General features: G+C 35.8%; 1 protein-coding gene across 1 annotated transcript; it reads left to right on the plus strand.

The window, feature by feature from the left end:
• The first annotated feature begins 1,035 nt into the window (after positions 1 to 1,035).
• LOC129892993 (DNA-directed RNA polymerase 3, chloroplastic) lies at positions 1,036 to 13,934 on the plus strand. The gene is made up of 20 exons (XM_055968489.1): positions 1,036 to 1,049; positions 2,150 to 3,086; positions 4,316 to 4,519; positions 4,620 to 4,753; positions 5,059 to 5,128; positions 5,682 to 5,740; positions 6,087 to 6,204; positions 6,772 to 6,885; positions 7,306 to 7,434; positions 7,720 to 8,136; positions 8,347 to 8,397; positions 8,566 to 8,636; positions 9,299 to 9,383; positions 9,513 to 9,665; positions 10,466 to 10,540; positions 11,271 to 11,360; positions 11,765 to 11,812; positions 11,909 to 12,023; positions 12,857 to 12,960; positions 13,083 to 13,934. Exons 1-20 carry the CDS (start codon positions 1,036 to 1,038, stop codon positions 13,191 to 13,193), a joined length of 3,099 nt encoding a protein of 1,032 aa, XP_055824464.1. The 3' UTR covers positions 13,194 to 13,934.
• Positions 13,935 to 14,126: the final 192 nt, after the last annotated feature.

Here is a 14,126-nt window from a genome sequence, read left to right on the forward strand (position 1 = left end):
GATGTGTTGTAATAAGGTGGTGATGGCACTAGGGCCATGATGGTTTTACAGAGATGATTTTACAGAGATGATTCACCGGACCCCCGAAAGGGCCGGCTATATGATATGACTCGAACATGCATGTTTTTGTAATTCATAAAGTACAGGTACAGGTTTCTGAATTGATATCTTATCCCCTGATTCTCTATCTCGGATATGTTTCCAGTTGTATTATATTATGTTTTACATACTCAGTACACATATCGTACTGACCCCCTTTCTCGGGGGGCTGCGTTCATGCCCGCAGGTACAGATACAGATTTTGGGAGTCCGTCAGCTTAGGATTCCATGCAGCTCAGCTGGAAGAGGCTTCATTGTATCGGAGCCTAGTTTTTGATACTGTCCACGGATGTATAGAAATTGTTTTATCCATTCAGGGGTACGGCGGGGGCCCTGTCCCGCCATATATTGTCATTTATATGTTTAGAGGTCTGCAGACATGTATATGTGGGTTGTGTATGTCAGTTTGATTAAGCTGGGTCTACATGATATATGATATATGTTATTATGTTATGGCAGCCTTGTTGGCTTGCCTGCCCTGTCATGTTGTGATACAAACGAAAAGGGCTACAGTTTATGAAAATGTTATCGCCAGTGGGGCTCTGTTACATGATATTGTCTTATTTACGATTCAATGTGACCTCAACTAATAGATATATGTACGGGGGGTCCAGGTCGGACCCCAGTCGCGGCCTACGGGGTTGGGTCGTGACAGTCAAATAATGGATCATAACCTAATCTGCCAAATATTACCAATCTCTCTCCCCTCTCCCCTCTCCCCTCTTCTTTTTAAAGGGAACACACATATAATTCTTAGAGATGAGATCTACACATATTTAGTTTGATCAAAATTGTATTGAAAAATATAAGAATTATTATATTTTAAATTTTGATGGAAAATAGTTATTAGGATATTCACTATAGCAAATAACAAAAATGATCAAATGAATAGGAATTTTATCAACCAATCAAATTAAACATGTTAGTAAATTAGCAATGAATTATAGACGGTTGAAAATCATTGTTTTTAAGAACTAAGTGACTGATTACCAATAAATGTTTTACTAATCGATGAAGTTTATTAGTAAATAAAATATTACTGACTTCTTTGGTAAATAATACGTGAGATTTAGCTATCATGAACAAAAGATTGAATATTGGCCATTTGGACTTTGGGCTTGTGAAATGGGTCATCTTTTGGAAGCCAACTTAACGGTTTAGCCAAATAAAGTTAAAATAATTAGTTTACAATAAATATAGCCATATTTTATGTACATAAAAAATAGCCAGAATCATATGAAGTATACAGTGATTATACAATATAGTTTGTCAAAAGTCAAGAAAGTATACATTGATTATACAATATAAATTACTTATACATGATCTATTTACTGAATATATATTATGATACACTCAAAAACTGAATATAACTTGACTTTACATGAAATATACACTGACTATACATAGTTTTGATAATTACTTTTGTCAAATGACCATTTAGTGTAATTATCCTTGACATCTCTTAAATTTAGGAATTATCAAAATTTAGATATGAAGTTTAATCACATCCCATAGAAAGATGAGTTAAGTAAATAAAACGATCGATGTGAAGCCTATGTCAAGAAATGAAGTTAAAGTGTGATTTCCTCCATAGTTGAAAGTGAGGGTTAAGCGTTCAATTCAACAATGAACCAATATATTGGTATCCGCCAAGAAACTCTCTTTGCAAACTACTACTTTATCTGAACCCTCCACATATCTATTATCAATCAAATATATTGAGAAACTGTATAATTCGATCAAATTAATTTACCAATCTAATCGAAATATACAAAATTTCTATATCAATTATGTATATTATATGTATAGTATGATATACAAAATCTATATATTTGAACTACCAAAAATTATGACGGAGTGATAAATCTCATTCATACATAAATCTCGTGTTCGTACCCATAAAATAGAGTCGCCTTCAATAGAGAAACTTTACCCTTAACGCGTGAATTTGAATAAGTTGAGCCTGAAAGCAAACTATTGATTATTTGCAAATAATACCCAACACCTACGAGTAAATTTTATTTTTTTTGGTCCACATACATGATAAAAGAAGACAAAAAGATCCTACAAATTTCACGAAATATCTATTCCACCAAAGGGGTTTAGCAGAGGTTTTTGTTGTGAGCTTCACTCAGTTTAGTTACCTTATCTTCTCTCTTGCTCTCTTCTCTTTTTATCATCCAAATCCACCATTAAAGCTGGCTTCCTCAGCTTCTTACTCTCCAGGCCCAGCATCTTCTCAATGGAGAAAAACTCAAAAATCCCAAAAAAACTGCAACTTTCATGGCATTCACAATCAAGAATCCCTTAAATTATCTCAAACTTGTTCATTTCCGAAAACTCTGAAATTACCCATAATTCAGTTGCCAATTACTGTTCATTCCGAAGTAGTATCTGTATCAACTGACGAGAATCTCACTGAAAATCTTGAAGAATTGGTAAATTTGCAGAAAATCCCAAATGGGCATCCTCAGGTTTTGCGAAAAGAATCGAATAAAAGGGTGTTTATTCAAGACCCACCATGGGTTTCTTCTATTTTTATGAATAGTTTGTTTGTTAGAGCCAAACAGGTAAAAGGGGTTAGAAGGGAATTTCGAGAAATTGAGAGGAGAAGAAGGTATGCTATGTTGAGGAGAAGACAAGTAAAGGCGGAAACCGAGGCGTGGGAGCAAATGGTGGAGGAATATAGGGAGTTGGATAGGGAAATGTGTGAAAAGAAACTAGCACCCAATTTGCCTTATGTTAAGAAATTGTTGTTAGGTTGGTTTGAGCCATTGAGACAAGCTATAGAAAAGGTGCAGAATGCTGAGATGACACAGAAACATAGGGCGGCTTATGCGCCACATATTGATTCATTGCCTGCTGATAAAATGGCTGTGATTGTGATGCATAAGTTGATGGGATTGTTGATGATGGGTGGTAAAGGAGAAAGGTGTGTTCAGGTGGTACAAGCTGCAGTGCAGATTGGCATGGCAGTTGAGAATGAAGTGAGTGTTGCATTTTCATAATGTTGGTCCTATTTGTTACCCATTTGTGACTTCATTTTATATTATGCATCCGAATTATGTTTTTTGCAGAATGTTTTGCTATGGAACTATGAAGTATGCTACAATAGTAACTAAACAGATGATTTTGGATGTTACATTAGAAGTATGGAATGTATAATGTATACTTGATGAATATCCAGAAGAAGTAAAAGTAAAAACAACAACAACTATTAACCAAGGATCTACAGATTAGAATATATACCATTTGAATGATATCTGCTCAACAAGAAAAAGAAAACCTATTCTCTACTAACCCAAAGATTATATCTTGACTCTAGAGATATAAGTTGTGGTTTCTTTCGGAGACTAATTCTTCAAATTGTTCAAGGGTTTAGATAATGAATCCTCACCTTTTTGCAAGTTACTGTTTGACTGAGAACTATGATTGTGGTTGTGTTCCAAAAAGTCAGTCGAATTCCGGGTTTTTTCGTTGGGCCTACCAGTCCTATGTAAATAGTTCTACTGTTTTTTTTTATTTTTGAGCTCCCTCACCCTAGAGTAGCCCTTAACATGGATGTTCTCTTTTTTCTGTTTGGCTAGCTCCCCGACCTGTCATAGCATCTTGTATAGGAGCTAGCATATCTATTTTTGTAATTATTGCATCTTCTTGATGCCAATCTATGAACAACTTACTTTATCAAAAAAAAGAAGTTAGTTGAATTTGTGTTAGATCTGTCATTGAGCTTGTATTTTTTCTGATAGCAAGTTGAAGCTGCTAATTTGTTTCCTTTTTCTAAGAACTCAAATATCATTCTTCAGTAATTATGAATAAGAAAAACTGGAAGTATCCATCATTTCTGATTATGATTTATAGCCTCTTACTTTAATGGCTCTCCATTCACCTTTCAGTTGGTTATGAAGGTGTTGAGTGGCTCAGGTTGCGCTGCTCAATGCTAGGAATCCTGCCAAAACCATTTCTTTTAATGTATGTGCTTCCCTCTAACTCCCTGATTTGCTTCTTTATTTTAGCTAGTTTTGTATAAACAGACTCTGTCTTATCATGCCAAACTCTTTATAGTATTTACCTGTGTAGGGAATTTATGTAGCCACGGATTGTCTTGTTGTTTGGAATACTAAGTGCTATTATGGGGGTAAACAAAAAATAATTCACTTTAAAACAATGGTATGGCTGTAATATGTAAATTGACCTCATCAATAATATTTCTCAGGTTAGGATTCATAATTTCATGGAGAAAACAAAGAAGCACCAAAAACATATGACTGGAGCTCAAAGTCAAGAAGATATGAGTAGGGAGACAATGATTCTAAGGAAACGTGTCAAAAGCTTGATTAAAAGGAATAGAGTAGTTGAGGTGAGAAAGCTGATGCAAAGTGAAGAACCCGAGTGTTGGGGTCGGGACACACAGGCTAAGGTTTGTTATATAGAAACTTTATGCGTGATGAGAGCTACTAATGGCTGACTTTTTAGGTTAAAATCTTATCTTAGTGGCTGCTTCTTTGAATCTCATGCAGTTAGGATGCCGTCTTTTAGAATTATTAACAGAAACAGCTTATGTGCAACCTCCAGTGGATCAGTCTGCTGATACTCCTCCTGATATTAGACCTGCATTCAGGCACGTATTCAGAATTGCTACAAGAGATCCAGGGTCAGTGCATTTTTTTTTGTTTTTTCTTCAAGGATCATAATATCATACTTCTTATTCATATAAAAAGGAGTCTGGAGTAGTGTACCAGACTGCTACATCATGGCATAACAAATCTAACAACAGAAATTGTTTTAGTGATAAGCTGTGTGTAATCGTCAAACTATAACATGCCAAGAGCAGCTGCCCCTAGTTGATTTATCTAGGATGAAGTTCTCATTGTCAAAACACATACTTCTAGGTATTACCTTCCAGATAGAAGGCTCGTGTTATTTTTCCTTTCACAAAATTGTTTGTTGTTCGTGCAGGAAGAACATTGTCAAGAAGTATGGTGTCATAGAATGTGATCCCTTGGTTGTTGTTGGAGTTGACAGAACAGTAGGTTATACAAACTTCTTTTGTTTGATCATATTCATATTTCACCATGAGTAAAATTCCCCAGTTTATTTGTTTTATGGTATAACTTTAGCGACCCTGCGAAAGAGGATTTGTACTGCAACACTTTGGTTGTATAAAAGCTAGAAGGTCTTGCTGGTTCTGTTTCTTTTTTACTTGTTATAATGATAGCATGTTATCTGTGCCAGTCAATGATTTTGAATTAGAAAATAACATAGTGGAAGAATGAATTTGACTTGAAACTCCGATACCTGCACTTCACTATTGCCCCATTGTGTGAGCACATCAGGATTGTTGGATTTATTTTCGTTGCTGTCTACCTTGATATTTACAGCCATTTCCCGGGGCCTTAAAATTTTACAAACAAAAGCCAAAGATACAAGTTTACTGACCACCTTCCAGAGAGAGAAGAAATAATTTTTCATTTTAGTCTGTCAAATAAAGAAATATAAAGGACTCACTTGACAGTTTAATGACTATTATGCAGTTAATGATGTGACATTATGCTTCAGACTTCTAATTTTGCTTATTGCAGGTTAAACAGATGATGATTCCTTATGTGCCTATGTTGGTGCCACCCAAAAAATGGAGAGGGTATAATACCTTTTCAGCTTTTAATGATATACCTCCATGCTTCGTTATTTAGGCTTTGGTTGTAGTTAATAGGATTAAATTTATGCAAGAACTCATGCTGTAGATTGGAACATGTAAATAAGGCTGAATCAGTGTTACAAATATTAGAAGCCCTATAGGATTAGAAGGGGCAAATTTTTTCTGTTTTGCTTCTGAAGATATTATACAGTTGTAATAGCACACCCTTTGTTCTAGTTGATCTATAAAACTACTCTTTCTTGTAAAAAAAATATAAATTTATGTGATAACATTATCAGGTTTCAAAGAAATTTTAACGGGACTTAACTATCGGGCAATTTTATCTCAGGTATGACAAGGGTGGATACTTGTTCTTGCCTTCGTATTTGATGCGCACTCATGGATCTAGGAGGCAACAAGATGCTGTAAGAAGTGTTCCCGTGAAACAAATGCAGCAAGTTTATGAGGTGAAGTTTGATTCTTAATGTTTCATTCTTTCAGGATGGATGAAGCCAATCCAGTTGTGCATAATAATGCAGCAAATTGTGCTAAACCTTAAACTAAGTTGACTCGTTTTGTTCATCTGTTGCTTGTGATGTGTTGGAGCTGGATATTTGGAAGGGTTTTCAAATGCTTCAGGTTGCCTAGCAAGTTTGGTTTTATTAATTCTGCTATCTACCGGATATAACTGTTTATATTCTTCAGCTAATAGTTTTGGCTATGACACATGGATCATACAAGACATAGTGCATAAATAACATGCAAGTCATCTCCAAGATCTGTGATAATATTACATAGTTTCGGTTAGTAGCACAAATACATGTAAATCATCACTAGAATCTGAGATGATATTAGATTTCTGCATTTGTTCAACCTGTGCTGTAAATTTGTTGAATAGAATTTTTGTCCACCTAAACTCATTTAATACTAACAGTTATTCACTAAATCCATCTTGGCGCTGCTGATAATTAACTTGCTTCAATTGTTCTCTAAGAGGTTTACCTGTGTATTAATTCTTTCTGCAACTCATGCAGGCCTTGGATACCCTAGGAAGCACTAAATGGAGAGTGAATAAAAGGATACTTAGTGTGGTTGAGAGTATTTGGGCTGGAGGAGGAAATATTGGTGGCCTAGTGGATCGCAAAGATGTAAGTAGAACTTTCGATGTTCCTTATCAAAAATAAAAAAGAAGAAGATAATGTTGTAATTTTCTGTGTTTGTTCGGGAACTTATAAGTATCTGGATTTTACTGTGTTACGGGGAGATATAGTTTGAATTACAATACTATCTTTGTCAATACCAGTCTGCTTAAATGCCATTTAATCTTCTTATGTGGCTGATTCTAAAGTTTATCTTTAAATTTCTGCCCTCTATAATTGTCCAAAAAAAATTACTCCATAGTTCGTAAGTTCATATGCTTAGTGTGTTATTTTGTCTGCTTAATATTTCCCGTTCTCTTAGCTGTTCAGATGATGGTTTCTGTAAAGACGTTCAGGTGGGTGTGAAATTTTAAATACCTAGTGCCATTTGTAGGTTGTGTTTCATTGCAAGAAATTTCTTGTTTGTAGGTTCCCATACCAGAGTTTCACTCTGATGATATAATGGAAGTGAAAAGGTGGAAATGGAGGGTGAGAAAAGCCAAAAAGATCAACCAAGAGTTGCATTCCCAAAGATGTGACACAGAGCTCAAGCTTTCAGTTAGTCTTCTTTTTGGACTCTTCTTTCTTTCTTTACTTTTTTGGGTTAGACTGGAGTGGGGTAGGGGGTGTGTGTGTGTGGCAGTCCTGATGCCTAAAAAGTAATGCAAACTGAGAGACCTTTGCACATTTAGATCTAGGTGTTAATCTCGACAGAATCATTACTCATTCTATTAATTGACTTTCTAGGGTTTTAACATTCTAAAACTAGATTTAGCATTAAGTTTCCACATGTGTACACTTTTCTTGTTTATTTAGAAGTAAATTTTGAGTTCTTTGAACTAGGTTGCTCGGAAGTTGAAAGATGAGGAAGGGTTTTATTATCCTCACAATCTTGATTTTCGAGGACGTGCATACCCTATGCATCCTCATTTGAATCACTTGAGCTCTGATCTCTGTCGAGGAATCCTTGAATTTGCTGAAGGACGACCACTAGGAAAGTCAGGATTGCGCTGGCTGAAAATACATTTAGCAAGTCTTTATGCAGGGGGCATAGAGAAGCTCTGCTATGATGCACGCATTGCATTTGTAGAAAACCACATTGTTGACATATTAGATTCAGCACACAATCCTTTAAATGGAAATAGATGGTGGTTAAATGCTGAGGATCCTTTTCAGTGCTTAGCAGCTTGCATTAACCTATCCGAAGCTTTGAAAAGCCCGTCACCACATACTGTCATCTCCCACCTGCCTATTCATCAGGTAGAACACTTCATCATTACTTTTTTTTATTTTCTGTTCAATTCCCTTTTGTCTGATTTGTTGTTGGTTAATAAATGTAGAAAAGTTAATCCATGGATAAAAATAAGATAAGTTCCATTGCAAGAAAATAAAAGTTGAAGCATTTATATCTCGAAAACAAAAATAGTAGGCCTTGGACATGTGAACAGTTTTTCCTTCATTTTATTATAGGATGGTTCATGCAATGGCCTACAGCACTATGCAGCTCTGGGAAGAGATAGTGTATGTTTGCTGTTCCATTTCTTCTTTCTTGTTTTTTTCCTTGTTTCGGCTCTGTTTTCTTCTGTTAGTGAAGTTTAGCTTGTTCTATGATGTTTATCTTCTGTGAACTTTCCATATATGTTAGAGTAACTCTTTATGTCATCTCCTGAGGTTCTGCAACTTTTACAGATGGAGGCAGCAGCAGTCAATCTAGTTGCTGGACAGAAACCAGCTGATGTTTATACTGAAATTGCTTTGAGGTATAGTAGAGTGATTAAAATCCATTCTTAAGTGACACGTCAAAACTAAGCTCCCTTTTTTGGAATTTAGGTTAAGCTATTGTTTTTGTTATTTTGACCCATGAACCTATTGAGTGCATTTTTGGAAGGCTACAAATGTTTAGCCTTCATTATTTATATTTTTGTTGTCATAACCTATATCAACTGTGTAAGAGTTATGTACCCCAGAAAGAAATAAGAGTATTTGCTAAATTTAGTCCTGTAAAATATTTGCTACATTTACTTGATGCTAGATGGAATTTCAGGAGGGGAATGGGAAATTACCTTCTCATGTGTGATTATTTTTCATACCTGACATTAGATGTAAAACGATAAACCACTTGTTTATGGAAGAAATATGTTCTGGATGGTGGAAGGATATGATGCTCACTGGATGGTGGAAGGATATGATGCTCACCATGCGACAAGGATATCTTGTTCTACTTTTTTGCATTTTCTTTTCTAAATTAATCAAAATTCAATTGTACCGTTTAACTTATGAAACAAGAAAAAAGGTCTGTAAACATATTCACCTTACTGCTTCTCTGATCAACTTGTCAAAAATTTACACCACTAATATATTTGGGAGAATTTTGTGTATTTTGGTTCAACTAGTGATTGTTGAAGACATCTATTGATTGCAGGGTTGATCATATTATCAGAGGAGATAGTACCAAGGACCCTGCTACTGATCCTAATGCTTTACTAGCCAAACTCCTAATTGACCAGGTTGTCATTTGGTTATCTGTCTTTTCTATCTTTATTGTCGTTATCATTTCTGTTTTAACTTCAAGTATCTAGGCCTGTAGCTTCTAGGTTTGTACCAATTAAAATGTTTGGTGTTGCGGAGACTTTCAGGTTGACAGGAAATTGGTGAAGCAGACAGTAATGACTTCAGTGTATGGTGTTACTTATGTCGGGGCACGTGAACAAATCAAAAGAAGGTTGGAAGAGAAGGGTCTTATCGATGATGATAGGCTGCTATTTACTGCATCTTGCTATGCTGCTAAAGTAAGCACTGATTGTCTAATACTCCCTCCGTTTCAATTTATTTGTCCTACTTTCCTTTATAGCCCGTTTATAAAAGGATGCCTATTTCCTTTTTTAGCAACTCTTTAATTCCAATTTTCCACATGACATGTTTAAAATCACAAGATTCAAAAGTCTTCTTTACTTTCTTAAACTCCGTGCCAAGTCAAAATAGGACAAACAAATTGAAACGGAGGGAGTATATAGTATGCTACTCCATAGGTTTCTACTACCTAGTCATATATTCTTAACTTAGGTCACTCAATCTACCTTTTCTAATAATCTACATGAGTTTAGCTTAAATGAGGAAACATGGTCGGTGAGGATTCATATAGCCGACTCCGATTTGTTTGAGACTGACGTTTGACGCTTAGTAGTAGTTGTTGTTTGCTCTAACTAACATATACCTCATACCTGCATGGCCAAGGCATGGAAGGATTTCATAATTAAATTAAAAGGACATAGTGTGTTTAAACCAGGCTATTGCTTATTATTTCTTTTAGCATGCATGCATATCACTAATTTTCACGGGACTTAATCTGTAAGGCGAGATGGACCTTTTCTTTAGAAGCGTCTTGCCTTAGTTAACGGGATAAGGTTGGGAAAAGAGGCATTGAAGAAATCCTGGTGTTTTATCTTTCCTCCCCATACATAACATAGACCTAGAAAAAAAAAATTCCTAAGAGCTTTTGCCAACACTCTTACAGGACTAACCATTGTGACGACTTACTGATTCAGCTTTATGTTTTGACTATATATTTTGTTCTCATGTTTCTCGTCAGGTGACATTAGCTGCTCTTGGAGAGTTATTTCAAGCTGCACGTGGAACGATGACTTGGCTTGGTGATTGTGCTAAGGTTCATACCACTTGCCCCTACCATGGGCCCTCCCCCTCCACTAATTCTTTTCAATAAGAATTTTCTTGACTAAGCTTTCTTTTGTCCAGTTTGTTAGCTATTTAATATTGTTATTGGATTACAAAGTACTACGCTAATTATAATTGCAAAAAAAGTTGATATAATGATTGAACAACATGCAACTCAATTTAAACAAAACTTGCAGCCTATAATTAGAGTATAGATCGCAAACCTGTATTCCTTCCTGTGAAGTTCTGCAAAGGTTTCTGTAGCTCATTCTATACTCTGGTTCTCTCTTGTACTTTTTTTGTTGGATTACAAAACATTAAACGAGTTCACTGATGAAGCAAAAATTCTCAGCCTATCCATTGCCCTCCAATGGCCATAAAAATTGGGACTGACCTTTGGGGAGTGCATTGATAATTTCTAAGAAATCCAGAGTTCCAAATGAAACCCTAAATGGGATAGCCATGTTTGTAAGTTCTCTAGGACCAAAAGTATATTTAGTGAATCAATGAAAAGGAAAATGTTTTTAATTTTACAAGTTTTGAGTTTAGAACTCAAGGGAGTAACATTGGATGTATGGTCACTCGAACATACAAAATATATATTCTTTGAAACAAAAATGTTAGTTCCCTTGGAAATTTCCCCAGAGGAATTGCAATTGGTTGTTATAGGACATCTCAAAACTTATTTGGACTACAATGGTTTAACTAGTGACATTTAACAGGTGATTGCTTCAGAAAATCAGCCAGTGCGATGGACGACACCACTGGGGCTCCCTGTTGTGCAGCCTTACTTTAAAACTCAGCGGCATGTTGTAAGTGCTTCTTTAATCAAGTAACACCAATCTGGTCAAGTCTGTTCCTTAGGAAGCTGTTTCCTTTTATGTTGTTTTGCTAGTTGATTTTACATGTTATCATCCATAACAAAGGTGCCCATTTTAACTCTTTAAATAGTTGGATTTTACTTCATAGGATCTTGCGTACACGACAGAAGGCATATGAATAATTCTTGTGACATTTATAAGAAATTGACTTACATAATGATCTTATTCAACTTGTGATATGTCTTGAATGATGCTGTAAAGCTCTTCTGTTCAACTGGCGAAGTATTTGCAAGTTTCTCCCAAAGATAGAAGTCCCCTTTAGAAAAAAACATCAGTAATTTCAAGCAACTCATGCAACACCTGTTGTTGCTAATTCTTGCTCCGTGCATGTGCAGATTAGAACTTCTCTGCAAGTTTTGGCTTTGCAGCGTGAGGGTGATGCAGTAAGTAATACTTCTTGTAATGCTTTTATTTTTTCCCTGTTAAGATTTCATATTTAAATTGATGCCTATTTTATATTGCAAATGTTTAAACTGTAGGTTGAGGTCCGGAAGCAGAGAACTGCTTTTCCTCCAAATTTTGTGCACTCACTGGATGGTTCACATATGATGATGACCGCTGTTGCTTGCAGGGATGCTGGACTACATTTTGCAGGTTTGCCTGCCCTTTTATTTCTAATGATATCTGGTGTATAGTTGAGCTTTTGACCACTTATATGCACCTGTATGCATGCCTACATACCACATACAGAAGTTGAAATTGTGTTTCTACTCAATTGTGAAACAGTCAAGTGAAAATGTTTCCTAAATTTAAGTCCTTCGAGTGAAGGTTTTGTTATCAATGTACTCCAGTTTGTTTCTGAAATATCTTGATGTTGAATTGGCTTTGCCAAGACAGAGAAATGTGTAATTTTTTACATAAGATGTTTTTTTGCGAGTTTCTGGATAAGATAATCTGGCTTGAAGGAACATGCTGTGATAGTTGTATAAGTTCATCATATGTTGGAACAACATTGTTTTCATTTCTGTACTCTGTCATGCTCCCACCCGTTGTCCACTTTCTCTCACAGTGCTATTATTGCATGCTACCAGTATGTGAAAAATGATGGTCCATTAAATGATTCTCTTTTGTAAAAGATTATTTAGATCTAGAATTCTCTCCAGGCAAAACGAACTCACATGGGCAAACTTAGCAGAAACTTATGTTGGATTGGTCATTTTTCGTATATAAACTCATGAACTTTATGTGATACTTGAGCCGAGGGTCTTTCGGAAACAACATTTCTATCTCCACGAGATATGGGGGTAAGGTCTGTGTACACTCTAACATCCCCAGATCCCACTGTGGAAATACACTAGGTATATTGTTGTAGGACTTCTAGAACTTGCGTTAAAGTTCTTTTACTTGCGTACATTTCAAGCATTGGTCTTGTTTGATACAAACTTTTTTCAGTTGAGAATATTGATCAAAATCCTAACCTAATGTAGGGGTACATGATTCCTTCTGGACTCATGCTTGCGATGTCGACCAGATGAACAGGATACTCAGGGAAAAGTTTGTGGAGCTGTACAGTATGCCTATTCTTGAAGATGTAAGTATGTTGGAAGTGAAAGTTTCCTTTCTAGACGAGCGTGTTTCAAGATGTCCCCGATATTTACTTTTGTTTCTCTTTCTCATGCTGCTCTTATGGTATACATGACATCTTGTTTGCAGTTGCTTGAATGCTTCCAGGAATCATATCCAGCATTGACATTTCCCCCTCTACCAAAAAGAGGTGATTTTGATTTACGGGAAGTTCTCGAGTCACCCTACTTCTTTAACTGAGAACCAATAGCATTGAAACAATGAACCCCTTTCTTCAAAATGCTATGTTCTTGCTCTGAAACAAGCATGAGGCTTTTATGCGAGGATGATTGGTGGGACATGTATTCCGATGAAACATGAGAGCTTTATTTCGTTCTTGTGCTGGCCCTTATCAAGGAGTCCATGTTTTTCGTTGCTTACTACATAAGCTCTATGCGCTAGGTGCCTAAAGCAATGCAAAACAGTCATCTGCTTAGGAACTTTGCAGTAACATTGGCGCATACTGCATGAGACCATACGCAAGTTCGAACTTCCAGCAATGAGAATCTTGACAACGCCATGCAATATCACTGGAAGATGTAGCATCCATCTCTGTCTGCTTTGGAGCTGAAAATACACAACTATGTACACTGTTTCAGTTTCTTGTAGGTGCTGTACAGATATCTTTGGAGGAAATTGTAACTTTTCTAGTTTAGGATTCTTGATATGTATAGGTAAAGAAGCAAGGGGACTGTTGTTGGATCTAATATAGGAAAAGATATATCTGTGCCTTTTCAAATTCAATTCCAGGGCTAAATATGAGATATGTATTACTACTATAATGTTTTTCTCTATGATCTATTAAATGGTACTCATAGCTTTTAGGGGACAAGTGTCACTTTTTTAGTGTTTATGGTTACGAAACAGGAATTTAGGAGTATCCCGACTTTTTGTATGTATTAATTCACGAATCTTTCAAATATATGTGACCATTTCTGTTTAGGTTCAAGTTTTGTGAGTTTATTCGCGACAATTTATTAAATGATACTAATAGCTTTCTTAGGGAATATGTCTTTTTTTTTTTGGTGTTAATGGATTTTGAAATAGAAATTTAAGATTATCTCATTTTTTGTGTATTATCCATGAATTTTTTGGGATATGTGTCTTGACTTTGTTTGAGTTCAAATTTTGTGG

Source organism: Solanum dulcamara, chromosome 6, assembly GCF_947179165.1.
Source record: "Solanum dulcamara chromosome 6, daSolDulc1.2, whole genome shotgun sequence".
In the NCBI taxonomy this organism is placed as follows: Eukaryota; Viridiplantae; Streptophyta; class Magnoliopsida; order Solanales; family Solanaceae; genus Solanum; species Solanum dulcamara.